Source organism: Ptiloglossa arizonensis, chromosome 6 (genome assembly GCF_051014685.1).
Source record: "Ptiloglossa arizonensis isolate GNS036 chromosome 6, iyPtiAriz1_principal, whole genome shotgun sequence".
Lineage (NCBI taxonomy): Eukaryota > Metazoa > Arthropoda > Insecta > Hymenoptera > Colletidae > Ptiloglossa > Ptiloglossa arizonensis.
In genome coordinates this window covers 18,450,285-18,477,678 of record NC_135053.1, presented here as the reverse complement: position 1 = coordinate 18,477,678, position 27,394 = coordinate 18,450,285, and the positions used below count along the sequence as shown (strand labels likewise).

The following is a 27,394-nucleotide window of genomic DNA, read 5'->3' as shown; positions in this document are numbered from 1 at the left end:
GGGGCCAACGGGGGCGACAAGATCCACTGTCTACCCCCCTCTTTCACCCCGGTCCCCTTCCACGGCGTTACACCTCCGATGCGGAGACAGAGACAGAGACTGGGACAGGGGCAGGGGAGGAGTGACGACGGCGACGATGCCCGGCGAAACGAGCGATGGAGGAGGGGAAGACATCAACGGCGGACAAGGCCGCCATATTGAATCACTCTCGTTAATTTTTGCGCAGAGGCGGTGTGAATTTTTTCTCCTTGCGCGGAAGGTAGCGGCTCAAGGTTGTGTCTGGGATTCGCGATCGTGACGATCGTTTCGCGGTTACCGCTGGCACGCGTCGACCGAGACGGTACGTTGTTCTCGTGGACGGTTGTTGGGAATAATGGTAAACGCGATGCGCGTGTATGCCGCACGAAAAAGGTTCACGGAAACATGCGGAAATCGTGCGTGCACGGTCGCGAGGCGGTGAAGTGTGCTCGTGATAGGGAGGGAAGCGAAGTGTACGCCGCGTACACTGACTGCGGTATGTGGTGTGCGCCATGTCATTGTACGTAAGCGATAGTATAGAGTGTAATATATCGTAGTGGAGTGAAGTGAAGTGGAGTGGAAAGCGAACCGGCTGCCTTGCCTGCCTAACTGTCTGCCTAACTGCGTGCCTGCTGCCTGGTTGTCTGCCTATACGCTTGCCTGCCCGTTCGTCCGCTTTGTGTAATTGATTTGTATGCCGAACAATTTACACAAATTCGGGCCAGCTTTCTGATTGACTGACCTCCTCTCAGGTACGTGTGCCTTCCTGAACGCAGGAGGCGTTGGCGTGTGGGGGTCAAAACACTCCGTGTTCCGTTCCAGGGAAGGTGCGATTATCAATGTAGTAGGAAATACATTGTGCACGCGAAACATAAAGAGTCGCGTGTCGTCGTCGTGCGAGTTGGCGTCGCACGTCGCCAACAAGCCCGAGCATTCGCGTGTACAGCTCATTCGACATCGAGGCACAATATTTTGAATTGGCTGCGCGATTAATTGCAAGCGAACGGTTTCGGTCCTTTTATACGAACAACAAATTCCGATATCTCTGCCCGATGATTCAGCGTAACGTCAAATTCGTATCGGCGGTTTATGAATACACAAGCCATGATAAAAGATGAGACATCGAATTGATACGAATCGGTATTACGGCGAGTCTGTTGCATTTGTGATTTTTTTACGATTTTTCCTTCGATAACGGTGCTCGCACGTACGACTGGGAATTTTAACATAATCGATGAAATATTTTTTCGGCTCTCGATCGAACAATGTGGTTCGTAATCAAATGATTTGCTCATCGATAAGATTAGCCTGCAGAGTTATTGCAACGGTAGTATTCGTTTATTAGGTTAGGAAGAAAGTGCAAGATTACCCTAGGTCGCTTTAGGGTTCTCGTGCCGGTTCGAAATTCGACGCTATTTACCTCGCGCATAATTTACTACTCGATCGACATACAAATAAGAGATGCATCGAAATTCAACGGGGCAAGTTTTTTTTACATTTGTACAGTATTCTTTTTTTTTTATTTTGATCTCTGAAATGCATAGTTAAATGAAATTACTGCGTAATATATGATTAAGATAAAAAATGTCACCATTACTCGCGTTACTGATATTTACTTATCGTTTCTCTGGCGATCGACGAACAAAGTAGTGAGACGGGAATGAAAAATACTGTGACATCAATTCGAGAGTTTAGAGACCCTACTCTGTCACGTGATCTGGAAAGTGTGCAAGGCGGGAGATCCGAGAGAAACTCCGTGAACTAGTTAATTCCTTCGCGTTAGGATGCTCTGAAAGCGCGTTCACGGAGATCACGATATTAAAAAAAAAAAAAAAACGCCTAATGAAAAGGTGCGTAATGAAATGCGCCCTCGATACCGTCTCTATCTGCACGTTTATGACCACGAGAAAAGAGAGTAGTAAATAGTGTCGTATTACCTAGAGGTCGCGCTCGGTTTCTCCGATACAATAGTAATTACGAGATGCGTGGACGATATCAAATACGTTGCAAAAACATTGTAACTCCTTCGTCCCTCCGGCCGGGAAGGCCGGCAGTGGGGACTCCGTCGAAAAATCGATTTCCCGTAGGGCATAAGGGTGCGGGAGGAGTGAGGGAGGGCAAGGGAGAAGTACGGAGACGAAATTCGGGAAAATCCGCAGAGAAATAGGGAGGGAGGTGGAGGGAAAGAGAAAGAGATTGGTTTCTAGCCCGTTCCGATGCCGCTCGTGTGGGTGAGTGGCTGACTGTGTGGAGGGGGCAGACCGTCGACGGGGTGAGGGGAGAAATAATTAATGTGCGACCGTACCTCTCCCCTCGCGGTACAGGGCACCCCCCTCCCCGCCCCCTTCCACACTCTTGTACCGCTACGCTTAGCTGCCATTGTGCCGAGACGCCACTTCCGAAGCATCAAATTCAATTCTTCGATTTCGTGCCGCCACTTCTTTGCGAAAAATTCAAGATAGAGAGAGAAGACGGAAGGGCACGCGGCATATTGTGCCGCCGGCGGGCCAGCAAAGCGCGCCAATATCTTCCTCGTGTATGATCCCGACGAACATATATTCTTCCTGAACGTCTTTAGAATTCCGTGGAGGTTAGGTTAGGACATTGCTTCCGTGGATATCGGCCGATCGCCCGCCTTGCAAGCTAACACGATCTTTTATCGCGCGTTCTAGTCCGCGAGTTGATCGCGTTGTTACCGGTGGTGTCTACTGTGTTGTGATTACGTTCTTTGAGGCTGAGACGGTTGTTGCTCGGAAAAAAGAGAGAAGCACGATGCTCCGATGCATATGAACGGAATGCTCGAACGGAGATTTTGGTAACCCAGTTATTTTTATTCCGGTGAATCTTTTCTATCGCTTTCAAATCACGGCATTGCGAAATGCTGCCTCACGTCTGCGTTGGCTTCTTTGTAGTGTTTTTCCCCCCTCCGGCGAACGTGTTCGCTGTGTCGTTATTGTTGAAATCGATCCAATTGAAGTGCACCAGATAAATCGTAGTTATTAATAAATACTTGTGTTTTTGTAGAGTTGTTGCATTTGAAAGAATGGAAGCCATGGATTTGGACGGAGATGCGGTAGTGGACTTGAGTGTTAGGTAAATTCAATGAAATTTTTTTCGCCTTTTTCTTCGCATTTTACATTGTTTGACCACAATGTTGTATGAAAAAAAAATGGTTAAAAACCATGTCAATTCAAAATTGCTCTTGTTTACGTCATTGTGATTATGAAATGAGGCTATTGTTACACATTATGGTTATCAAGAATGAAAGCACATAATGCGTTACAATACTTTGTGATAATATAGCTTTTAACAAAAAACGTGCTCTTATCACCAATGACAAGTAGGAATTTTTACCTAGAAATGGATTATTCTTTTTTATTTGCATATATAATTTATATTATATCATATACTTTTGTACCTTCTATTGAATTAAACATTTATTGCAATCATTTTTTATATTGTTTGATGTGTATTTTTCAGCAGCAGTGGTAGGAGAAATTCACCATCGATCACTGTTAACTCTGGCGATGTAGGAGTACCATTAGATTTAGGTCTTCATTTCTCTTCAAGTCCTAATCTAGATAACAATATGCCAGAAGCACGTAACATCCAAAATGCAGCAAGGGGGATCTTGGCTCCAAAATCTGGAGATGATAGAAAAACCCGTCGTAATCTTAGACCTAGAATTGAAATAAGTTATGCAGAAAGTCCAGATGAACGTAGGATAAATGGCTACGTGAATGGAAATGCAGACAGCGATGAAGGTTATATATAAAAATAGCATATTTATTTATAGTTTCAATATTATAGCCTAATATACTATTACATATACACTTTGCATATTGTATACTACATACTATATAATTAACATGATTTGAAATAAATATATAGAAATTCTATTTATTAGGTGATATGCCACCTTTGCCTCCAATAAAAGAACTGTCGTCTGATGAATTAGCTGAACGTGAAAGGACACTTAGGAAATTAAGGGAGGAACTTAGATCTGAGGAAATGAAGTTGGTATTGTTAAAAAAATTACGGCAATCACAACAATTGAAAGAAAATATTGCTGCTGTACCAAAAGTACCCAGTAAATTACCACCACCAGTTACAGTACAACAAGCTCCCCATAGGTAAGACTAATGGAATATTATTTTTTAAGTGTAAATGTTGTATTTACTGTTATTAAAATATTTTTCCTTTAGTCATAGGATAGGGAAAGCACCACCACCATTACTTAGGGGGCAACCTGCACCAAGCAGGAGCAGTATACACGCTCCTCCACCTGGTATGTTATTACCACCTACAGCTGCTCGGAGTTCTACTTCTAGTACTGGAATTCCACCTAACATGATCATACCACAACCACCGCATCCTAGGGGCAGGCCACCTAGTGCAACACCAAATGTATCAAATTATCATGCACCTGCAGATCGAACTGAGAGGTCTACAAAAGATCCAACTCCGACTCCAGCACATCAAGTAAGTAAGGTATAATATATCATGTTTTTAAATATACTTTTATGAATAAATATAGTTCAAATATAGCGTTATACTTTATCTATATGTTATATTTTTAAAGATATTTGTTTACACAATTTGTCATATTTGTGAACTATGTAAATAACCGTACTTGTGTTTTTGTAAACACAAAGCTGCTTGTTGGATCTCAAGAAAATAAAACCACCGCATCCTTAAGCACACCTGTGATTTCAGAGCAGGTATATCCACTAGTCAAAGTATATTTAGTCTCTCGTCACTCTAACTTTGTATTAAATATTGTACCATTTTCTTGCCATCCTAATAACACAATATAATTTCATTGCTGTATTTAACCTTTTTATACTTCCATCTTTCCTTCCTTTCTTCATATTTATTATAACATTATTGCTTTATTTTATAGCGATTTTAAAAACAAAATTCTAACAAACTTTCCTATGTGAATCTAATGTTTATTTCTAAACCTGTAGGAGAGACCAAGAGATGATAATCAGACACCAGCACAACGTCAAGCGGCTGCTAAGTTGGCTTTGAGAAAGCAACTTGAAAAGACTCTGTTGCAAATACCACCTCCAAAACCACCACCACCGGAGATGCACTTTGTACCGAATCCGTCTAATCCGGAGTTCATATATTTGGTGGGTTTGGAACATGTAGTTGATTTTATTACCAAGGAGCCAGCAATTCCGCCACCACCAGAACCATTTGAGTGTACCCAATGCAAAACGGATTTCACACCTGTATGGAAGTGGGAGAAGCCCATAACTGGTGGCAAGAAAGAAGGTCCAAGAGGACAACATGCAACTTTCCAGAGACCTCCGGCAGGTCGCGATCCTAGAGTCATATGCGAACATTGTGTAACCACTAATGTCAAGAAAGCTCTCAAAGCTGAACATACTAATCGGTGCGTACCATATTCTAAATAAAATATAACAACATTTTGTTTTCTATAAAGAATGTTTAATAATATTATTTCTTATTGTGTTAATTAACAAATGAATGAATTTGTAGATTAAAAACAGCATTCGTGAAGGCACTGCAACAGGAACAAGAAATAGAACAGAGGTTGGCACAGGCAGCATGTCCAAGTCCAGATCCACCAGCTCCAAAACCAGTTCCTAAAGCAGCTACTCCTACAAGAAGAGTAGCTACACCACCAGCCCCTCCACCGCAAGTACCACCGGCACCTACGTTGGCCCCAACTCCACCGGCACCTAAACTACAAGAACATCCTTTGGTTAAATTGGCTGAAAGTGGGAAGTTCAGTCCTCACCATGCTGCTGCTGCAGCTGCTTTGCAACAACAGTTGCTCAGAGGTAATTTTAAAACATTTGAAACTAATAGTTAGAGTCAATAATAAGGGTCACTTACTAAATACGATTGATTTTTTCTTCAGAGTTGGCAAAGAATCCTGTACCAGGTCTACCACCTCATCAACCTCTGCCTGCTCACATGATGCCACCATTTACCTCGATATTGTACCCTTACCAGTTAGCAATGGCACAGGCTGGCGGTAAGGGTCTTGCAGAATTACAACGACAAGCAGCAGATTTGCAACGCCAATATTTGCTCGACATGATTCCATCGCAAGCATCTCAGGCACAAGGCAATCAAGCTCCACCGCGAGCCCATCCACATAATTGGAAAACGTAACCAGACGCATTTAAAGATCGAACAGTAAATGCAAATAAATAAAACTGCAGAGCTGTGTTAGAGAATATTGAGAAGCAAGATACTCTTATTCTTTTTCCACGACATCGTACTAAAGGGATCTAATGAAGTGTGATAGTCACACCTTCATACACTTAGGATAATATATCAATCATACGATTGGTATCTTTATTGCAAAGTGAAGCTCAAACCGGAATAATGAATGACAGACACTTGTAATATTGTGAAGAGGAAACACAACCATCATTTGTGAATATGCATTGACGTGTGAGTGTGATGTTATTGTTACCCGGAGGTTCAAGGTTTAATTGCCTCTCTGAAAAAGAAAAAACCTAAGCTTTCAGTTACGATGATACACAATTACCGTAATATTTTGTGGCTTAAAACGAAAGAATGTTTACAATTAATGAAGGCCAGCTAAAAGTTTATAATTAATTGATTTTTAAAAGAACAACGCCAGTTTCTTTTTATTCATTATCCTGTGTTGGTATTAACAGTACTGCATACAGAAACTGGGTGAATATGTCAATCAGATTCAAGTAAGTGCATAATAACTTGGACGCACATAAATGAATTTAATTGCTTCAATTATTACATTATATATAAAGAACCAAATGGACATTTATAAGGCACTAAGGACTGTAATAAGTGTTACGTGATTATATTGAATTGGTTGATTTAACGATAGTAGTGATAATCGACGAGCGAAAACACGTGGCGAAGCAACAAAGTTAAGAAGGGTGGAATCTTTTGTAGACCCTTATAATTAAACCGACCTTTGTCGGTGGTTCGAATAATTTGCAACCATCGGCGGTACCTGTACTCTGTGTATATCTCTTTATTTTCTTCAAACTGTGAGTATTTTTAAGGCGATTATAACACGAGAGAGAAAGAGAGAGAGAGTTGTAGCTACGACAAAACCGATCTTTGTAAGAACTGCGTGTGTGTCAGTGATAGTCAGCAAATGAATGTGGGAGTGATAGTAATTTCTTTTTTCCTTCTTTCGTCGATACGAGACAGAGAATGAGCATTCAGCATGTTTTTAAGTTAGAGTGACACGAGTGTCATTCGCGCACAAATCGTCGTAGGGAACTTCGTAATAATAATAATAATAATAATGATAAGACTTTGGCTCACATCGATGCAGGATGCGTTTAAAGACGAAAATGAAAGATTTGCCGACGATTGAACGTTTCAAATCTCTCTCTATATATATATATTATATATAAATGAAAAACAAAGAAAGGAAAGAAACTGTCGACTAGGGTATATAAATTAATGATAGCGCGATTGATTTCATGTGTCACATCGATGTAAAAGTATTTAAAGAAATCTTAACAGTACATATGTATCCGAAGTTTTACCGAACCGGTCAAGTGGCAGACAGCCGAATTTTTACGACGTATTCTCTCTCTACTAAACAAAAAAGACAAAAAAGAATCTGCACTTAAAGAGTTACAAATCTCCGGCACACGTCCCAGCAATACTTATCATCACTACCCACTAATAATCTGATTTCATTGATTCCGGCTAACCGATCTTGGTCACGAATTTTCCGAATCACTAAATATATAGTTAACTGTAGTCTTGATATTTCTCGGTATATGATACAAGTTAATAAACTAAAAATAGCATAATCATCTCTCTTTGTACTACGTGATAGATTTTCAACTCATACTTGATATAAACATGTACACCGTAAAGTAACGTCTACGATCGCATAATAGATCAAGATCTGTGTTTTTTGTGTAAGAGAAATCGAAATAATATCATTGTCAACATTTATCATTGTTGCCAGGACGCTACCGCTGTCTATCCTCCTGTCGCGTGAAAGCGATTTTATTCGTATTTATTCATAAACACGGGAACAAGGGAGAACGTGGTTTTTGTAACGCACAACGCACGTGATTACGTTTTAACGTATTGTCATCGATAGAACGTGAAGTTATCGCTTCTTTTTTTTTTTGTATTTTGCCTCGGTCACTTCAAGTAATCAGTTTCCGCGATCGTGGAATAATAATAGAACGAAATGTTTAATATTTTTCATATACAGGATATTCCGCATGCCACATACTAGATTTTCGTATATCGAAATTCTACGAAATGATGGTAGAGGGAAAAAATTTGTCCCTACCATTATTATGTAACGTTTATTGTATTGTGGCACCCGGTATATTATGTTACCTTACATACATATGTATGTAGTAGGGATGTCGGATACCTGAAGACTTTCAGTTGGTTATTTTGATCCAAATCGGATCGAGATTTCGAAAGTTTTTCGTCGCATAGATACATTTGGGTACTGGAATCATAAACTGTACTTCGTAACCTTGTTTGTTCTAATTTTTTTTTTTTTCGAGAAGTTTGTCATGTATTTGGGAAAAGAAATAAAGTTTGAGTGTACAAATACTTATGAGCCGTATAACTCAAGCTTCTTGAGGAATTTCAACAGGAGATTCGTCGAACCTCAAGTTGTAAAATTCCATGCGTTCGTTCGGTGCGAATCTTTCGATTATCGGGATGATTTGAATCGGTAGTTTCAATTTTAGAACTTTGGACAAGTTTTGAATAATTTTTAAGTCGATTATGAACAATGTCCCGATCGCGAGAATATCTTTCGACCATTGCAGATATAGGCAACGTGTGTACGCGCACCTCCCTTGCGCATCACGAGCCTAGGAAGGACCGCCTTCCTTGTGGCATACTTCGTTTGTCTGAAGTGATGGAATAATATTTTTACCGACAGTATGGTACAAAACTTTCGGGACCTCGAATCGGCTGGAGTTTCTCAGGTACACGCTCGCCCGTAATTCGAAATATTCGCGTTTCTTTTACTGGTCTCCCTTTCCTCGTAACGAACATCGTTCAACAAAGTGAAAACGTGCGCAGTGCATCACTCTCACGACTGCCGAATACATATTCGCGTAAGGTTCCGGGTAATCTGTTCACAATCGTAGTCAGTTGTCGATTCTGTTTCTGAACGCGGGCAATCTTACGCGATACGTTTAACTGCATTTTCTCTCATAGATAAACGAAAACAAAAACATATAATACGTTTCTTCCTATCTTCCTTTCTAGTCTTGTCTTTCACCTTTGCGTGGTGCTGTTTAAGAGCTAAGCACTTTATGTGCGAACGTAATTTTATATTCTAAAACAACAAAAAAAAACACTCTTTTTCACTGTAACGAGAAGAGAAACTCTCACTTGGAAAATTTGACGCAGGGCGGTAGTGCGAGGAAAGAAAAAAACCGTTAGAAAGAAAATAAATCGAAGTTTCGGTCTGACGGCTAAAACAACACCTGAACTTCGAACACGGCGAAATAGTATTCTTAAGGTACTCGAAAAAAAGCTGTGTAACGAAACACGTGGTCCGATACTTCGTGGGGACACAGAAAGAGAATGCTTGCACGAATGAGAAAATACGAAAATACTCGGATCGTCACGAATGCAATATTGTCTGGAAATAAGTCTACACGCACTGTGGAAATTTAACGTCCAAAAATTCATATTGTTGTATCTTAAGTCTGACTACCTGACAAGAATCTCTCTGACCCCACAATTTATAGGATTAGTAGTTAAAAAAAGTACAGATTACCGAATACTCTGGAGACTACACAAATAAAGCTTATCAATGATTGTATCTCGAGTGATGTTTATTTTTTGTATTCTAAAGTTGTCAGTGGCGTGCGTAACGCCTCCAGAGCGTTGCAACGTCTAACCAATGAACAACTGCGCGAAGACGTTTATAGAATTGATGAGCTTCGAAAATGATTAATTGGAAGTGCATATTTGAACTATCTGTTGCTGGCGCATTTCGTTTAGAAGTTTTGATTATAAGGTACATACGTTAGCCTTTAGAAGGTATCATTAATATTTTACTGATTTTGTAAATTTCCATAAGAACGTTTAAAAATTCTTTTTGTTCTTATGGTTTTTTTTCTATTGACTTTTGTATCTGCATATAGGGGATACACTGTAGGATAACCAATGTTTTTTCCATAATTTTTTCACAAGTTATTCCGAACCACATGGTCATGTACAATGTGGGTTTATTTCTACCAGTTAACGAGGTAAGCGGTGTTTAGTCCCGATGTCAAATATGGCAGTATGCTAGTTGGGACAAAACTAATTGGCCTCTCAAGGCCATTTCCCCTACTGCGAGGCATAGCTCGTACATTTACGTCATACCGGATTGCTTGTAACAGGGGATAGATTTGATTTGATTAAATAATTTAAAAAAGTAACTCGTGGCATCTAGACTTCAAAAATGTTTGTCAAATTTACTTAATCTCAATCGGAAATTATTAGAACTTAAATATATCTCTGTATATTATTGTATACGTTTAAATACATTTTTGATCACAAAATAACGGGTTAAAGACACTTACTTTGTGGGGTTGTACATAGGGAACAAAGATAAAAAAAACTAAAGTCGTCAAACGATATGGTGAAGTTAGGCCTCTCAGTTTCTTTGAGCAGTGATTTGGTTTTGTTTTGATTTAATTATTACTGGAAAAATTAAATTCCTATAATATTTAACCTACTTTTACGTTTTGACCATTTGTCTGTTTTTATTGACTATGCATGACGTTTCCTATGTTTTTTTTTTTTTTTCTAATATTTATGACATTTTTTTATTTAGAATTATCCGATAAATATTGTAGAAAAACTTGTTAGTTACCTCGATAAAGATGGGACACCTTTTGTAGCTTTAGATAAAAAAAATACTATTCCTTCGAAGGACCGTTTCACGACAGAAGCACAACTAACGTTTTTTGTATACTTTTTACGGGTTGGGTACAATTTATCCGCGACATCTTAGTTCCTAACCGACGAAACGTCCACAGCAAAAAATGACACAGGGACCAGTTTAGCGAGTCGAATGATAAACACTATATTTAGAAACCCGACGTAAAACTTTCAGCTTATGCAAGATACCGTGCCAATTCAGTTAGGGTATTTAATGTTAATCGTTCCCGTTTACCATGAGTGTGTCTTTTTTAAAATTTATTATTGTAAAAAAAAAAAAAAATAACGTCACGGTTGCCAATCAAAAAATGTGTTTTCAATTGTCAAAATTGTCTCTCGTTGATTCGAACGTTAAAAAATATCGTTGCCTTATTTTATTCTGTTTCGTTTTGTTTTTTGTTTCGTAAATTGCATCTCCTTAAACGTTGAACGAGAAATGACAATGTCTCGACCAACATCAATTCTGTTTCTTCTCATTGTACTCGGTAAGGCATTTCTTGAAATGTTTCGAGCAAAACGGGTACAGCGTCGGATGGTCGCAAGTTCTGCAAGCCGCAGCGAGATGTGAGCAGCATCGCAAGCTTTCGCGGCAACACGAGGCCCATAATTCGGGACCGGCTGAGGCACAATTGTAGCAATAACAGTCGCCTAAAAAAGATAAAAGAAATAGGAGCAGGTGAGAGTCATACCTTGGTTCATCCTAATCGAACTTCGTTTATCAGATATGAAAAACAATTTTTATCAAAACCGAACATGAATGTGTTGTAGTGAGTAAATAATAGTTTATACACACTTGTGGTTTTAGTAAAAGCGTACACCAAACTACACCGTTAACTGTTGTCGGTAAACGAATATACTTACCGATACAGTGGATATGTAATTTTATAAGGAAGTGCTTTTCTTTTTAAATTTCTTTCGAAATGTATACGAGACTTAATCTCGGCCGGATACCTTTCAATTTACTCGGTCATGCGACAACAAAGGATAAAGGGACAATTTTAGGTTATATAGAGCATGTCGTTTCTAAGAGTGCACCAGTGACTTAAACGTGGAGTTTGTAATTTCGATGCTCATGGAGTTGCAAGTAGAACGTGTATCTTCCGATTTTTTCAGTTCCCTTTTACTGCACGTATGCTTGTCTCTCCACGGATATTATTCATCACGATTTCGTTACCCGTGCACAGTTGCATCACTCGAAAGACATTCGACTCCTTACGTTAAACAAGCGTAATGCGAATGGAAATGAAAAAGAATAGAACGGCGAACCGTATCACGTATCTCGTACGCCGCACGTGCGGATTTTTCATCTTAGAACTGGTCTCGAATCGAGGCGTGTTGTCGATCTATTCGAGGCGACGCGTGCTAAGATAGAACGTACGATTTTCTTCCCTAGGTAACGGTATTGGTCCGCAGAATTCTATTCTTTACTGGAATACGATCAGAATTCGTTACTGATTGCGACTATTCAAGATTCGTCGACTCGATGTGTTCACGTGCATCGGTCGCGTCTGGTTTAAGAGTGGCGAAATATGTGTCACATTTGTGCCGTACCTTCTCACACGTTAAACAGAAAAGTACATAATTGAATAAAAGGAGAAAAAACCATTCCAAGAAATGGAGTACATCATCTGTTGTTCGTGGTTACATTCTCAACGTGGTAATTAGACGGTCGTGCGAGATTGCACGCATAATGATAGTCCAGTCGCTAAATCTTCCTTGCTCGCGTTAGACGGTGAAAGGAGGGACACGAGATGGCACGCTCGACCGATACAAATTATCGCAAATGCAAGCGAATTTCCCTGTGTCTAAGTTGAAAGTAGATACTTCTGTTTATTTTCTGTAACATTTTGTAAACTTGTTTGCCGTGTTCTGTAATGATATTTAATCACCCCAGTTTAAATCAATGATTTTTAAGCTATTTACATATAAGGTAATTAAGAATTCTTTTTAAAAAAAAAAAACTACTTACCAAAATCATGAATTTTTTAAAATTTAATTCTATATTTTCCATTTACATATATTTTCACCAATGGATCAACATCTTAATTACATTGTTTTTTACGGGAACACCCTGTACAACAGATCATGTAAATTTCTAGGAAGAGGTGAAACTACACTTTTAATTGTACTTGTAAAGTTTTCGATCTCAAAGACTGGCTTTCTCCGCGGGATGTCCCAATTTCGAAATAGTTATGATTTCGTCGGTTTTTGGGCAAGAAAAGAGGAACGACGGATCAATTATTTAAAATAAAAACAAAAAATTTTAATCTAAAGTCACGGCTGGTGAAAGTGTGCTGTCTGTCTAAGCCGTTAACCGCGAAGGGGTTAATATTATTTTCGTATTATCGAGACAAAGCTAGAAAAGTTTTTACAATATTTATTACAAAACAAAAAAGAAAAAACAGTAGAACCTAGCTCGCCCGATAAGTTAGTAGATGGAAAAAAAACTGAAGTGAAAATTCATGCAATTATCGAGATAACTGATTCAATAACACTCAGCTCTATTTACATAATGTATCTCCGTTACCTATGAGCCTATGAACCATGTTTAACCTCTCGTGTAATCATTATTCTCTTACCAACAATCTGCTTCTTTCTTAAACGAAAGACTTCCAGTTCCCATTTCACTCGTTGCTAAGTGACCACCCTTTCCACTTACCACCAACACTGTGCAGTGGACGAGGTTCGCATACACGTATCGAGGTTATATCGTATTGCCTCGCGGTAAATAACGCCAAAGGGTAGATTACTAGATGCATTAATTATTTGATCGAGATTCCATTCAATTCAGAGGTGCGTCTAATTCATGGATCAACTCTCGTTCCACCTGCATGCGTAAAGCATGAGCAAATAATAATATGCAGGAGTGGCTGCAATATGTTTCAGGTTACGTTGAAAAATCATAAACTAAAATTTGCTATCACATTGTAGACGCTGTTAGCAAAAATGTTCCGTTAAATCAATACTCAAACCTTTGATTAGAAAAAATTAATGTTACGGTACTCAAAATAAAGGATAACTTAGCACTGTAATCTCGTTGTGTACTAATAGTCTACAATACTTACGAAGTAATAACAAGTCAAACTATTATTATAAGAATATTCAAGTATTTACCTAGTATCATCACGGTGTGAATAACTTTCAAAATATTTTTTACACTGACATTATTTCATTTGAGCAATCCTCTAATTGTTTCGTGCAGCGTATTATATTCAATTTGATCGTTGTCCTTTTGTTCATCAAATTTCGGGAAATAAAGTTCGCGCATCCAAAGTTTATGCAATATTTTTTTCTCATTTTGCACTCGTAAAATTTATCCTTCAAAGTATCGACGCGCAATTCCGAATCATCCTGTGCTAATTACAAATATTCCATCCCTGCTGATCGATTCACTTTCCCGAATTATCCACGAATCACGATCTTTCGTTCGCTGATGCATATTCTTACTTGGAGGCGAAAGTAGAAACGTCTCCACACCATGCAAGTATCGTTCCGGGAAAAGTAATTTATTGCGTCGCGGTGAATTACAGGACATGGTGCATCGATCGTTCGATCCACCGATGCATCTAATTCATAGATCACACTCTCGTGAGGCATGCATTTAACGTGGGCAAACAATGTCTGTGGGAGTGGCTATGTCAAGGTTAGAATCTCTATTGTACGCCGTGTAAACCGTTGTTTTTTCATAGTAGCGGGAATGACTGTTAGGTTGGAATGCGAAGATGTAATTGTACACTGACATTATTCGTGCATGTGTGTTACGTGTGTGTGACATTTTCGAGGATCGAGTTATAAGTCTTCTCAAATTACCTTCTGGACAGTCGACGGATCGACGGGCTTCGGCTCTTCTACACTCGAGACCTTCCTCGCCTTTCGGACAGGACGCGAAAGACTCTTCGATGGAATTTTCACCGAGTATTGCATTAATCTGAAAGTACGTGGTGCCGGACAGTTTCATCGCGGCCAGCGAACGTGCAACGTCTGCGCAATACGCCCTCACCGATCGAATATTTTTAATCATGAATTTTCTAACGACTCGCGACCGGTTTTATAATTATTTCGAATCGATACTTGTCGAATCTACTTTCCGAGAGTCGAGCAAAATCTTTTTCGTTAATAGAATCGCGGAGAAAGTTTCGTTACTTTTCCCTTCTGGGTTAGGTAGACTAGGTTAGGAACAGCGAATTATTGGACTGGTACGATCGATCGGATTTGCAATATTTGGAAATGTCTTCTCTGAAAAATATTATATGAAATTGATCATTATTATTTCGAAAATTCTGTTTTGAAATATTTGCGGTGAAATATGTGAAATTCGCGAAAATTATTAGCACGCTGACAGACACGTAATTCAGGGTTGTACCGTATAATCCGGAATGTCTGAACGCATTAGAGCAGTGTTCATTCGTAAGCCTTGTTACAATAGTAATTACGATGTTCTCGCGATCATTAAAGTCCTGGGACTCATAATAGTTACAGAATTGTGCGTGCACAGACGTTCTCTGGTTACAATTTTTTGTTACGCAATAGAGTACCGGTACTCGTAGCAGCGAACCGATTCCGAGTCCTTTGCGGTTCGAGCGCGTTTCGATCCTGCGCAGACCCGTTTCAACGTCACTCTTTGCAGAATTGTTGTTGAATACGATTCCTTATTAAACTCCACTTTCTTCTTTTTACAGACAAATATTGATTTCTTATTTGCACTTCAAAATCAATAATCGTAATCACTAATTAAAGAGGTTTCGTATCCCCAGCAAAAGAAATTTTAGATATCCAAAACATTTTTTCAAAAACTAAAAATGACCGCACTCTGAATCTACAAAATTGTTAAATTTAATCAAATTTTATTTCGTTTGAAAAAGAAATTGTTATTTTTGTTGTTTCCAATTTAAGTGAAAATTCATGAAAAAACTTTGTCTGACTCTCGAAATGTTTCAAGTACGATTCTTTCGAAAGCTCACTCGTTTGAACGCTCCAGGCTTCGAAAACATTTTGACCAGTTTCGCTAGTGCGTTTTCCTCCGTGACGCTCGTGACATTTTCTTCGCACCGGTGGCCGATGAACACCAAAAACAAACAGAGGAGTAGCAACGCACCCCGGGAACACATCACCGTCGTGGAGACACGCCGACGAGAGGGTAAAAAAAAAACTCACGACGCCTCGTCCCGGATAATTTGAAATCGCGACTGGCGGTCAGATGGCGGAGAAGCGCACCGACAGTTTGAGTTCTCCGGCGTTTTACTTTCTGGAGGGGATATCCTACATTACGACACGGACATATGGGACAGTCGTTTGAATCGGAGATTACGATATATCGCAAAAGCTTTTACCTGACTAAATTTTGACTACTAAAAAAAATTTTGGTTGCAATGTCTTGTAACACGATTGTGTTTACGCGCACATTTTTCATTATGGTATGTTGATCATATAAAAAAATAAGTTCTAAAAATAGTTTTATTTGTGAGAAGGATCGGTTTTGGAAAAACGATATCTTTCATTGAAATAGTTAGAATTTAGCGAGATAGATTAAATCGAATCAGTGAAATGTGCGTATATTTGGATGATTTCACAATTTCTTTTTCGAAGCCCCACTTAAAGGAAATTCATGTACAATTCTAGCTTTCTTTTTCGTTTGAAAAAACTTTTCCGATTAGGTCTAAATTTTCGTTACACCTTGCATCGAGGACCAACAATTATCTATACACGATATGACTTAGCGAAACACCTTTCAAAGAAAAGTGAAATGGCAAATATATATGTATAATTCGAACAATAACTTAAACATATCTACATGTGTCTTATATTTTTACATTTATTTGTTTTAATAGTTTCTTTCAGTTATAAATTATTCTTTGTAGAAATCCAGAGATACGTTCGTACCGTGTGAAGAAAAAGTAACTTGTGTATAATGTACATGTATATAAGTTACCATTTGCAAATGTGCAACCCTTATTCCCTGGATACTAGGGAATATATTCAAGTACAGGCACATGAATTTATTAATTGACACGTTATATTTTGCGTATCTTTGAGTCATTTTATATGTTTATTTGAATAATATGTAGTATCTTAAATTTGTAATCTTTAGCTTATAAACTAGATTGGTTCAAAGCTTATTTTCTTAATAAAGAACACTGTTGTAAAAAGTAAGACGGCGCCATCTGTGGAAAAATGCTTAAATTTGTAGAGACTTAATAACCTTCTTTATTAAGAAAATAAGCTTTCGACCTGTACTAAAACATAAATCAAAGATAGCAAATTTAAGTTAATGTATATTGATTTTAAAACGACACAATATTTATATTAAGACAAATAGAATTTGTGAATGTGCTGCAATATCGATATGCAAAAATCGGTGGCACTATCTAGCGAACAGAATGGAAACTATTTTTCTACAAACTTGTAGTTTGCTCTGTTTACCGCTAGGTGATGTTATTTAAACTTTGTAATAGAGTTATCAATCCAATAAACAAATTTTTACGAAATACGTATTATAACGTCTTGAGAATGGATTCTGATATATATAAATAATATTTTGTATATTTAATAAATAAATAATATATATAGAAATATATTAAAGTGTAGTGATACATATCAAATTAATATTATTATGTTCATTGAACTGTTAACCTACTATAAAGTTTGCAATTTATTAAATAACACGGTCTAATGCTTTACAGGTATTAATTAGAAGCATACTGTGAAAGAGAAGGGAAATTAGAACTTGGTGATTTTTCCCTTAAGCGGCACGAATCCATGTCTCTGAGTATCACGCTAAAGCAGAACAGATATTGATACACCAACTATCGATAATTGTCTACAACAATAATTATTTGAAAATCTTAATTAAATCGAGTTGGTGAAATAAAATTTTCTCGTAAAAATTCTCATAATTAATTCCATACGTTTACACGTCCCTATCTTGGTCTCAAATAAATTTTGAAAACAATATCAAGTCGTGAGTTTGAATCCACCCTCGTCGAGATTAGGAAAACGATATTTCCCTAGAATGTTTTAGTTATATCATGATCTAACGCAGGTAACGAATTCAGTTCGTTCCAGTTATATCTTCAAAATATTACAATGAGTAATGCCATGGTGCACTTAAATTTGTCTCGCTTTCGGAACATTAACGGTAAGCGTCCACAAACGGGAATTCTTCGTATGTATACAAAAAATGTGAAGCAATAGCGTAGAAAATGTCGTGTTACATACATATGTATGTAAACATTACGCAATAGAGCGGTTTCCAGGGGAAACGCTTTCAACAAAGCACCGCGAAATTGTAAATCGAGTCGCGATCGCGATTTCACTATTTAGGAAAGTGACACGGTTTTATTACGAGTGCAACGAGAGTTCTCTGTGAGAAACCAGTGACCGTGTGTTATCACGGCTGGAGATTTTCCTCGTGAAATGTCAAAATGGCGTCTTCGCAGGACGCTTGGTATCTGTCGTTGTTAGGACTAGCAGAAAACTTTCGGACCTCAAGTCCGCCAAATATTAAATCGTGTATTCAGTGTTTACAAGCAGTTTTCAATTTTAAACCGCCTCCGAGGGTCGAGGCTCGTACTCATCTTCAGCTTGGTAACATCCTCCTTACGCATACCAAAAACATCGATTTGGCGCGGTCTCACTTAGAACAAGCAGTAAGTCCAAGTATTATTCGTATTATAATTGTTTACATGTAGTTTTCTACAATATTATCTTTCATTTGTAAGGTATATCTTGCGTAGATTTCCGTATTTCTTTTGGTCGTGATTCTAACCTTTCTTTTTATTTTGGTACCGTCGGTAATGTAACGCACGAAGTGATTACAGATTAACTGGTGCATCAGTAACTGGCTGAAATAATAGATAATTGTATTGTAACTCGAAACTCATGATTTTATCAATGAATTTGTAATTGTTTACATTACATTTCAGTGGCGATTAAGTCAGAATATAAATACCTTCGATGATGTAAAGTTTGAAGCGGCAAGTGTAGTTGCAGAACTGTATGAACAGCAGCAGCAACCAAATCTCAGTAAGCCAATATTGCGGAAAGCTATAGAACTATCACAACACAATGTATATTGGCATTGTAGACTTATTTTTCAACTTGCAGTAAGTAATAAATAATTTTAAATGAGTTCAACATATAAGCGGTTGTAAGCTAATCTTATTTTGTATATTTCAGCAAATTCATGCGTCGGAAAAAGATTTTGTGGCAGCCAGTAGTTTACTCGCAGTAGGTGTCGATTACTCCCATATCAGCAATGCGAGTTATACACGAGTCCTGTTCTTACTGAGTCGATGTATGCTTTTATTAATAGACAAAAAGTTTACCGAGGTTCATCCCCTTTTAAACTCAGCAGGACATCATGTTGAGAATTGGCAAGGTAGCCCACACCAAAAAGAATATTTAAAAGTATATTTTTTGGTGCTTCAAGTTTGTCATTATTTAATGGCAGGTCAGGTAAGCACAAAATAGTTTACTGTATATATATTCTGTACTTCATTTAATAAATCACTTTAAAAGAACTTTCTGCACAACTTTGTCGACAATTAATAGGTGAAAAGCGTGAAGCCTTGTTTGAAACAGTTACAACAAAGTATACAAACTATAATGTCTCCTAGTTGGCCAGCAGATGAAATAGTCACAGGTTCAAATATTGGAGATATGTTCATATGGATGCCAAAGGACCATTTATATGTTTTGGTTTATTTAGTAACAGTTATGCATTCAATGCAAGCTGGTTACATGGACAAAGCTCAAAAATATACAGATAAAGCATTAACTCAAATTGAAAAACTCAAAAGTAAATATAGTGCAATATTTTTTATTATCTCGCTAAATTGCCATGATTATTATAATATTTATATTATTTTTCAGTTGTTGACAATAAACCTATACTATCTGTGTTTCAACTAATGTTGTTGGAACATATAGTGATGTGTCGACTGGTGATGGGAAATAAAAGTGTGGCTCTTGCAGAGATCTCTCAAGCTTGTCAGCTTTGTAGGAGACAGCCAAGGTTACTTCAAGGTCATAGACCACAATTGCATGCTTTATTAGGATTATACGCAATGTCAATGAATTGCATGGAAGCAGCAGAAGCTCAGTTTACAGCTGCTCTCAGAGTAAGACGATAAAAATATAGAAATTATTATATTTTTTACTTTGTAACGATATACAATTTGTTTTCTCTTACAGACGTCGCAAGAAAGAGAACTTTGGACTTTTGCAAATTTAAACCTGGCAATAGTATATCTTAGAACTAAAAGGGATGCAGAACTAGGTGCTTTACTTGAACGAATTAATCCTGAAGCTTTACCATCTCATTCACATTCTTTGAGAGCAGCAGCATACTATGTTCAAGGATTACAAGCGTTTTTTGGAGCTAGATACAATGAAGCAAAGTATGAATCAATATATTGATTTAACGCTTCATTATATATTACGAACGACTAAATTTATTAATACATTTGTAGGAGATACCTTAGGGAAACGTTAAAAATGGCCAACTCTGAAGATTTGAATAGACTCACTTCATGTAGCCTTGTACTTTTGGGGCATATATTTCTTTCTTTAGGGAATAGTAGGGAATCTATGAACATGGTCACACCTGCGATGCAGTTAGCTTCTAAAATACCTGACGTTCACGTACAATTATGGGCTACTGCTATACTCAAAGGTATATCTCTATTTGAAATAAAAAGGTACGCGTCTCTAAATGAAAAACTTTTGTTTCAGATCTTTATAGAATTTGTGGAGATCCGAATCATGAAAGTGAAGCGTATCAAATGCACTGCACCTTTTCGCAAACACTCTTGAAAGACCATTTTCAAAGCACACAAATGGGCGAGCATTCTCTCATACAGTGGACTGATGGACCTGTGCCTACCTTACCGACTAATCCACCACCTTCCACATCACAAGCCATTCTTTAATAATATAAAAAATTCTTATACTTTACGTATTTGAAATATGTAAAATATTTGGCGATGCACAGAAATGTGTTAGGTTTGTACAATTTTATTGTTGAAGTACAGAATGGAAAATAAAATGCGAGGTATCGATAGAGACATCCCAAGGAGCATGAGCTCTGTTAAATGGGAATTAAAATTAACTATCGTACTGTGGAAAAGCAAGTTAATTTGCGATCAAAGATAACGAATTTAATTGTTTAGCATGGATATCGACTAATATCCAAACACGCTGTTTATTATTCAAAATTTTTCAGACATTCTAAGAATCAGAGATTTTCATTTATGGGGTTTCATAAAGATTATGTATGTATAGGTTTGTACAAACAACTTATTGTAGTCGTTTTCTACGTCACACAGATACGTAAAAGATGAACATATGTACAGAACTTTGATATATTTTATTATTTTGTACATTGTAAATTATCTCAAACGCGTTTTTCTTTTCCCGTATGTGTACATCTGCAAAGTAGAAAAAAGAGTAAAAATTATCGCTTGGAGTGTCAAAGCAGCACATGTCAAATGAGAATTAGGTGCATTTCTTTAACATTATCTTTATACCATCGCACAAAGACTTTATTTTGAAGCCAATTTTACGTTTAATTTATGTTGTAAAGATAGCTTTCGTTGTACCAAGAGTTGTAAACTACTTCTACTTCTAAAGGAATACATGTTACTCGTGCTTATGTCAAAGAGTATATTTAAAGATACATCAATAAATATTGACGAATTCTATTTTTTACAAAAATATTTAAGGCTTAATTAATTTTTCTTTTACATTTTAATTGCTCTTTACGAAAAATTTATCTATGTGCGATATTCCAAGAATAGCAGATAAAAACGTAATATTTTTCACTTGTTGACTTTATGCATAAATATTCCAAAAATCTATACCAAAAGTTAATTTCCAATAAAATAAACAAAATTTTGTAAAGAAGCGAATTAATGAAAACATTACAGTGAATTGTCAATAGATATTGATTATATTTACAGCATATTAGGCTCTTTAATGACCAAAGTAAATGTTTAAAATTTGGGCTGTGGACACAACAGAAATACAGTATATTCAAAAAAGTGTACTCTTATATATGGAAAGATGAAAATAATAGGTATAATAGGTTGCAGGATGTTTTTGAAAAAATCGTACGTATCGTATGCGTGGTGCGTATCGGTTGTTGTTTTTTTTAAACAGTGTATGTATGTAATGTATAACTAAAATAAAACACAATCGTAAGTAGTATTAGATAGAGCAATATATAAAGAAAAACTAAAGGGGCCTTAATATGTGGTAAGCTAAGTGGCAAAGATGTTCCGCCTAACTCTTTGCTTCTTTTAAATTAAGATGTTGTACATATTTTAAATAGTAAAGATAATAAAGAGTAAAACAGAGAAAAATATAACGAATACATGTCTGTAAAAATATTTTACTGTTTTTGTGTAATTATATATTCATGACCAAGAAAATTATATTGTTGGAACCAATATTATCACTTTTGAGTTTTTTATTTGTAATATTTATAAGTAACATTTGGTGATTATAAATAATGATAGAACCAATAATAGAAAAAAAAAACGTTAAACAAAAATATGGTTGCACAATAAATTAGTCATTTTAAGAAGCAATTACCATACACATGTTTAATCACTAAAATAATTCATAATTTTATTTATTATCTTATATTTCATATAATAAAATTATTTATACATAAATTGCTACAATTTTCAGGTATATTTACATTAATTCCTGTACCACAATTGTGTACTTTTCATATTTTTGATCTTTCTCTGCAATTGAAGTATCCCATACATCAGAGCTTCTGCTGTTGGGGGACACCCTACAATATTATTTTATGCATTAATGTAATACAAGAACATTCATTTACAAATGTACAACAAATATATTACCTGGTACATATATGTCCACAGGTATAATTCTGTCACATCCTCGTACAACAGAATAACTGTAATGATAGTATCCACCACCATTAGCACAGCTTCCCATGGAAATAACCCATCGTGGTTCAGGCATTTGATCGTATATTCTCCTCAATGCTGGAGCCATTTTGTTTGTTAATGTTCCAGCAACTATAATAACATCAGCTTGCCTAGGTGAAGCTCTGAATAACACTCCATATCTATCCATATCGTATCTGGGAGCAGCAATATGCATCATTTCAACAGCACAACAAGCCAGACCAAATGTCATTGGCCATATTGATCCTTTACGACCCCAGTTTATTAGGTCATCTATTCGTGCTACTATATATTCTCCCATGTTGCTGGTATTTTGGAATGGACTATAAGGTTTTCTTTCAAATTTTTGTGGTACTGTGGCCATATGCCTGGCCTGTACTGCCAACGACGCAGGGCATCCTGACAGTGCTATGTTATTACGTACCAGGGATGCTAGACCCTGGACGATGGTGGCTGAAAATCAAAATGAAATTGTTTTTTTCAGCTTGAACTTGTTAAAAGTAGAATAATAATACATCTCAAGTGCTTCTTTATTTTTATTGATACTGAATACCGCGAGTACAATTATGGCAATATCTGTAAGGGATCTAATTAAAAATCGTATCAGTTCTTGCTATTGTTGAAAATTCATTTCAAATCACAAGGTTATGAAACATTTTATAATGTAACTTGATATAGTAGTTCATAACAAGGATTAAAAGATGAAATTAATTTAGTTCATTTGAATTGCTGCATCTTATGCAATACGAATTGTTAGAATTAGCCGCAAAATAGATTTACAGTGAAACATGTATGTAATGAAAATATATATTACGGCGGTATATTTTAACAACGTATGTAGAACAATGTATCTTATTTAGCCGTTTATAAAGAAAATTTCTCAATTAACGAAAGTAATTCAATGTTTTTCGAGATAAATTGTGAAAAAACTTACGCGAAAACATAATAGTGCGAAGCATTTTTGATCCAACGACACACTCACGTCACGGAGTTGTCTGCTGCACTGCGAGTCTGCGCCTTGGTCCACTCAATACTATTTACAATTCTCGGCATTACCTGTATCAGGTTCGTATTTTAAGAATATTTATTTTTATTATATGATTAAAGAACTGTGCTTTCTTATTTCTTTTTAGTTACTTGGATTGAGATATCAATATACTATTTTAATTCCATTCTAACCATTGTAAACATTAATCGCTTTTGTCGCAATAAATGTTTTCCAAAACTATTTTTTTTTAAATATTTTCAAAATGATTGAATTTATTCTTTTAATGTATATAGCAATTTTTAATCAGAAAACCTGATATTCGTGATATTTTGTTTGAAATGTTCATAGTATCATTTGAAGTAAGGAGACAAATGAATGTAATGCTTTGTTCATAGAATGTTTTTATTGGCTCAGTTCCTGTTTTATATAAAACATCTAACAAACATAGATGCATTCCGCTGACACTTTAAAACTTCGCCTCACGAAAGCGTCTAAACTATCGACTTTGCGGATTCTAGTCTTGCGGTTCCCAAAGGACACGCTAAAGTACAATGCAATACTGGCTTTTACTTCAACAGTGCTCAAATGTTGTCGCCGTGTCTAATCGTAACACTATTTAGCTAGTCACGGTGTTTGGTTGTTGTTAAAAAGTCAGAACGTAAGAAAGTGCCTCAGTGAACGACTGCGCTAGTTTAGCAGAGAACGGGAATGTCAGCTAGGCCATGAAACCAAATACCTCTATCGCGTGGCTCGTAAATAGTTTGCTATATACAAAAACGGTCCCTACAATTTGTCGCTTGCCAACGGAGCTATTCTTTTTCTCCTAATAGTTCACGGTTTTATTTTTTATTCACTTTCGATCGAGCTGCAAAAACAAAAATATTATTACTTCTCAGTGTACGGTGCTTCGTTGAAAAAAAAATTGCGGTTGATCAACACGTTAATTGTAGGCGCGTGTGAACTGCGTGCATCTGTACGTTATATTCGTAGAGACCTATTCAGCAAAAGTTCGTTAACCCATAAACATCTAAGTAACATTAAGTAACAACTTATACTTCAGCAACAATGGGATTTATTTTCATCCCTTTCTTGTCTCGGTCGGTATTCTGAGTAACTCCCACCAAGGGCAGCAATTTATGTACTTTACAAACGTCGTAACAGTGTTACATTCTTTAACGGTCTTGATTGCACGCGCGTAATGCGATTTCCTTGTAATATTAACGCGCACCGTCTTACATTGTCTTTTCCAATCTTTCGTTCTTTAGTTTTTAACAAGCCAGCGATCGGTTGTAAATTTTGTCATTATTTTAATATCGTCGAAAAAATTTAGAGATGAAAAATAATAATGAATTCTGGAATTTAAAAATTTCCAAGTAGAGTAAAATTTAATAAGAAGAAAGATATGTAAATTGCTGTTTAAAATCTGGTTACATTGTACAATAAAAAATAAAAATGTGCGTAGCTTATCAAATTCGAAACATCCAATACAGGTAAAACGTCGTACAAAGCCCTGGATTTTTCTGTATTCTTTTCGTATTCATTAAATTGCAAGGAAGTTGAAAACAATCGGTCGTATAGTACCGATGGTACGAATCTTCTTGAAGTTTACAATCTACGATGCCGAGGTATCGACTAATCTACTAAAAATTGTGATCTTAAAGGATGATACTCTAAACTGTTTTCTATAGAACGTCGTCTAAAATTTGTAATGACTCGATTTATTTTGTGCGCCGTTTCTTTGTTCCTGTTCGTCGATCTTTTTTTTCCAAGTTGCACTCCCAAAGGAAATCCTTCGATTATAGCCTCTCTTCTAGTCTGATTAGCGTTTTCATGGTTCTCGTGAGATTTTCGGTGCGCGCATTTCGCGTACACGAATGATACTCACTCGAAATCTTGTCAAATGATCTAAAAGAACTTTGTGAATTGAAATATTATAATCTATAATATATAAGATATTTTGATAATCACAATTGATAAAATTTCGTATCGAACGTTTGCTTTTAGTCCAAGGTTCGATAGATTTGTAGCATAGCGCCATTCATCGGAAGCTCGCCATTAACTTTACAACTTACGACTCGGAAACCCATGCGAAACCGAGAGTACATTATTTCGAGAGTTGAGCAATTTTTCATTAAACGTTGATATTATACATTCCAATTGATTTAGAAATTTTCTCGTTCAAAGACAGATTCATGAACTGTTTCAGGGTGAAAGGACAGAGACAAACTTAAAAAAAAAAAAATAAATAAATAAATAATACTAAACATATAATAAAGGAAGTACCGTTGTAATTAAGGTGTTAATCAACGAGCACAAAGTAATAGATCAAATGATATGAGATCTCATCTTCTTATTCTAATTCGTCGTTGATTTTGCCTCAAATGTTTGGGCAAGATCTGAAACTGAGTATTGAGAAACAACTTGACGACATTCGTTTCGTAGTGAGTATCACTAGCGTAGACGAATGTTTCTACGTAGCGTGTGAAACGAAAGTGAAACGTCAAGCGGCTAATGATTAAGTCTGCGTAGTTCCATGGCTGCGATGTCATCCACGGATATAAGCTTCTCTATGGGAATGCAGGAGAGCTCGCCACCGACGCAGGACTGCGGCTGCTGCCACCTAGCTTCTTTCTCGGCCTCTTTCGCTTTCAGGGCCGCCTCTCTCGCTCTGCGTTCTTTTAGTTTCAACGAGAAGATCGCGACCGACCTGGCCCTCTTCATCAGACTCTGTTTCACCCTAGTTTTCTTTGCCTCGCGATCTTCTTTATTCGGTTTCTCTTCCTCTTGGCTGGATATTGTTTTGCTGGAGTCTGACAGACCGCTCGAGTCTTTGTCCCTATCGGATTGGTGGGACGACTGTTGTCTGTGATCGTGGATCTCTCGTTGATAATGCTGGTATTGTTGTTTTTCCGTTTTTTCTCGCTCCCTCTCTCTCTCCGGGGAAAACCGGAACTTTTGGTTTCTGTGAACCATCGCCCATGGCGGTGCCGATCTTTAAAAGGAAAATGAATACAATGAATACAATTGAACATTGCAAAAATATTATAAATACTGCTTTGAGAACAACTAGACTTTATCCAACGCTTTTCATCCATGACCAGCATTATTGTGATCAGGATAAAGAACAGTAGTGCACCTGAGGAGGTCGCTGTCCGATGATGAAGCAAGATCTTTGGAGACGATACAATCGGTGGATCGGTGAAGATGAGGTAATTCATCTCCGCTTCCACTGACAGTACCAGCTCCGCTAAGCTCCGAGTCGCTGGATTTTCGACCTCCTGCTTCTAGACCTAATCTTCGAACCCAGTCCACACCTCCATGAGGTCCGATGGTTAAATGGTGACTGTAATGATCGCTTCCGCCTGAGGCTTCTGGTTCGCTCGTTAACCATTCTCTTGAACGTCTTCCTGCGAGAGTGTGAAGAAGAAAAATGATAGAGAAAAATATATCTGTAATTGTTCAATATTTGTGTAGTAAACTTCAACTTGTTTAACGGTTCGAAAAAAAAGAACTGAAATTCGAAACAGAA

The 27,394-nt window shown here is 37.1% G+C and overlaps 5 protein-coding genes and 1 long non-coding RNA gene across 17 annotated transcripts in view; 3 read left to right on the top strand and 3 right to left on the bottom strand.

Annotated features, from left to right (window-relative positions):
* Nucleotides 1-166: 166 nt before the first annotated feature.
* On the top strand, nucleotides 167-9,829 carry Simj (transcriptional repressor p66-beta simjang). Of its 6 annotated transcripts, none has more exons than XM_076315197.1 (9): nucleotides 167-514; nucleotides 3,043-3,111; nucleotides 3,499-3,782; nucleotides 3,926-4,151; nucleotides 4,224-4,509; nucleotides 4,674-4,739; nucleotides 4,989-5,422; nucleotides 5,530-5,834; nucleotides 5,915-9,829. In XM_076315197.1, the coding sequence occupies exons 2-9, from the start codon at nucleotides 3,062-3,064 to the stop codon at nucleotides 6,169-6,171; spliced, it is 1,908 nt and encodes a 635-aa protein (XP_076171312.1). In that variant the 5' UTR covers nucleotides 167-514; nucleotides 3,043-3,061; the 3' UTR covers nucleotides 6,172-9,829. The 6 variants fall into 6 exon arrangements, with proteins under 6 accessions (XP_076171312.1, XP_076171311.1, XP_076171315.1 ...); XM_076315196.1 differs by having other exon boundaries at nucleotides 167-770; XM_076315200.1 differs by having other exon boundaries at nucleotides 168-770; nucleotides 4,224-4,500.
* Nucleotides 6,625-16,147, bottom strand: LOC143148655 (uncharacterized). Its single transcript, XM_076315204.1, has 3 exons — nucleotides 15,900-16,147; nucleotides 14,749-14,866; nucleotides 6,625-11,586 (listed from the first exon to the last, which is right to left on the bottom strand). Exons 1-3 carry the CDS (start codon nucleotides 16,044-16,046, stop codon nucleotides 11,396-11,398), a joined length of 456 nt encoding a protein of 151 aa, XP_076171319.1. The 5' UTR covers nucleotides 16,047-16,147; the 3' UTR covers nucleotides 6,625-11,395.
* LOC143148656 (uncharacterized) lies at nucleotides 14,461-18,129 on the top strand. 2 transcript variants are annotated; one of them, XR_012992560.1, is made up of 3 exons: nucleotides 14,461-14,872; nucleotides 15,917-16,075; nucleotides 17,978-18,129. It is a non-coding gene; the product is annotated as an uncharacterized LOC143148656 (long non-coding RNA). The 2 variants fall into 2 exon arrangements; XR_012992559.1 differs by lacking the exon at nucleotides 14,461-14,872 and adding an exon at nucleotides 14,888-15,134.
* A 55-nt stretch (nucleotides 18,130-18,184) lies between these two features.
* Mau2 (Mau2 sister chromatid cohesion factor) lies at nucleotides 18,185-22,402 on the top strand. Its single transcript, XM_076315202.1, has 8 exons — nucleotides 18,185-18,584; nucleotides 18,861-19,040; nucleotides 19,114-19,392; nucleotides 19,489-19,735; nucleotides 19,810-20,057; nucleotides 20,131-20,336; nucleotides 20,409-20,611; nucleotides 20,671-22,402. The coding sequence occupies exons 1-8, from the start codon at nucleotides 18,360-18,362 to the stop codon at nucleotides 20,865-20,867; spliced, it is 1,785 nt and encodes a 594-aa protein (XP_076171317.1). The 5' UTR covers nucleotides 18,185-18,359; the 3' UTR covers nucleotides 20,868-22,402.
* A 138-nt stretch (nucleotides 22,403-22,540) lies between these two features.
* Nucleotides 22,541-23,913, bottom strand: LOC143148654 (NADH-quinone oxidoreductase subunit B 2). Its single transcript, XM_076315203.1, has 3 exons — nucleotides 23,812-23,913; nucleotides 22,809-23,330; nucleotides 22,541-22,738 (listed from the first exon to the last, which is right to left on the bottom strand). The coding sequence occupies exons 1-3, from the start codon at nucleotides 23,834-23,836 to the stop codon at nucleotides 22,641-22,643; spliced, it is 645 nt and encodes a 214-aa protein (XP_076171318.1). The 5' UTR covers nucleotides 23,837-23,913; the 3' UTR covers nucleotides 22,541-22,640.
* A 336-nt stretch (nucleotides 23,914-24,249) lies between these two features.
* Wwk (anoctamin 8 white walker) overlaps nucleotides 24,250-27,394 on the bottom strand; it is a 40,071-nt gene continuing 36,926 nt past the window's right edge. For all 6 annotated transcript variants that reach the window (XM_076313475.1, XM_076313481.1, XM_076313478.1 and 3 more), the window contains 2 exons: nucleotides 27,002-27,272; nucleotides 24,250-26,857 (listed from right to left, as the gene is read on the bottom strand). In XM_076313475.1, coding sequence (XP_076169590.1) covers nucleotides 26,374-26,857; nucleotides 27,002-27,272 — 755 coding nt within the window. In that variant the 3' untranslated portion in view covers nucleotides 24,250-26,373. The remainder of the gene's footprint in view (nucleotides 26,858-27,001; nucleotides 27,273-27,394) is intronic.

Excerpts from the sequence above, each read along its gene's own strand:
- LOC143148655 (XM_076315204.1), bottom strand. The coding sequence starts at position 16,046 with ATGTGTTCCCGGGGTGCGTTGCTACTCCTCTGTTTGTTTTTGGTGTTC. Across the intron at positions 14,867-15,899 it reads AGCCTGGAGCGTTCAAACGA|ATTAATGCAATACTCGGTGA; the intron begins GTGAGCTTTCGA and ends ACGTACTTTCAG. Across the intron at positions 11,587-14,748 it reads ATCCGTCGACTGTCCAGAAG|GCGACTGTTATTGCTACAAT; the intron begins GTAATTTGAGAA and ends TATCTTTTTTAG.
- Mau2 (XM_076315202.1), top strand. The coding sequence starts at position 18,360 with ATGGCGTCTTCGCAGGACGCTTGGTATCTGTCGTTGTTAGGACTAGCA. Across the intron at positions 19,041-19,113 it reads GACTTATTTTTCAACTTGCA|CAAATTCATGCGTCGGAAAA; the intron begins GTAAGTAATAAA and ends TGTATATTTCAG. Across the intron at positions 19,736-19,809 it reads TCAAATTGAAAAACTCAAAA|TTGTTGACAATAAACCTATA; the intron begins GTAAATATAGTG and ends ATTATTTTTCAG.
- LOC143148654 (XM_076315203.1), bottom strand. The coding sequence starts at position 23,836 with ATGCTTCGCACTATTATGTTTTCGC. Across the intron at positions 23,331-23,811 it reads TCGCACTATTATGTTTTCGC|CCACCATCGTCCAGGGTCTA; the intron begins GTAAGTTTTTTC and ends TTTGATTTTCAG. Across the intron at positions 22,739-22,808 it reads TGTGGACATATATGTACCAG|GGTGTCCCCCAACAGCAGAA; the intron begins GTAATATATTTG and ends ATAATATTGTAG.
- Simj (XM_076315197.1), top strand. The coding sequence starts at position 3,062 with ATGGAAGCCATGGATTTGGACGGAGATGCGGTAGTGGACTTGAGTGTT. Across the intron at positions 4,152-4,223 it reads GTACAACAAGCTCCCCATAG|TCATAGGATAGGGAAAGCAC; the intron begins GTAAGACTAATG and ends TTTTTCCTTTAG. Across the intron at positions 4,510-4,673 it reads CAGCACATCAAGTAAGTAAG|CTGCTTGTTGGATCTCAAGA; the intron begins GTATAATATATC and ends GTAAACACAAAG.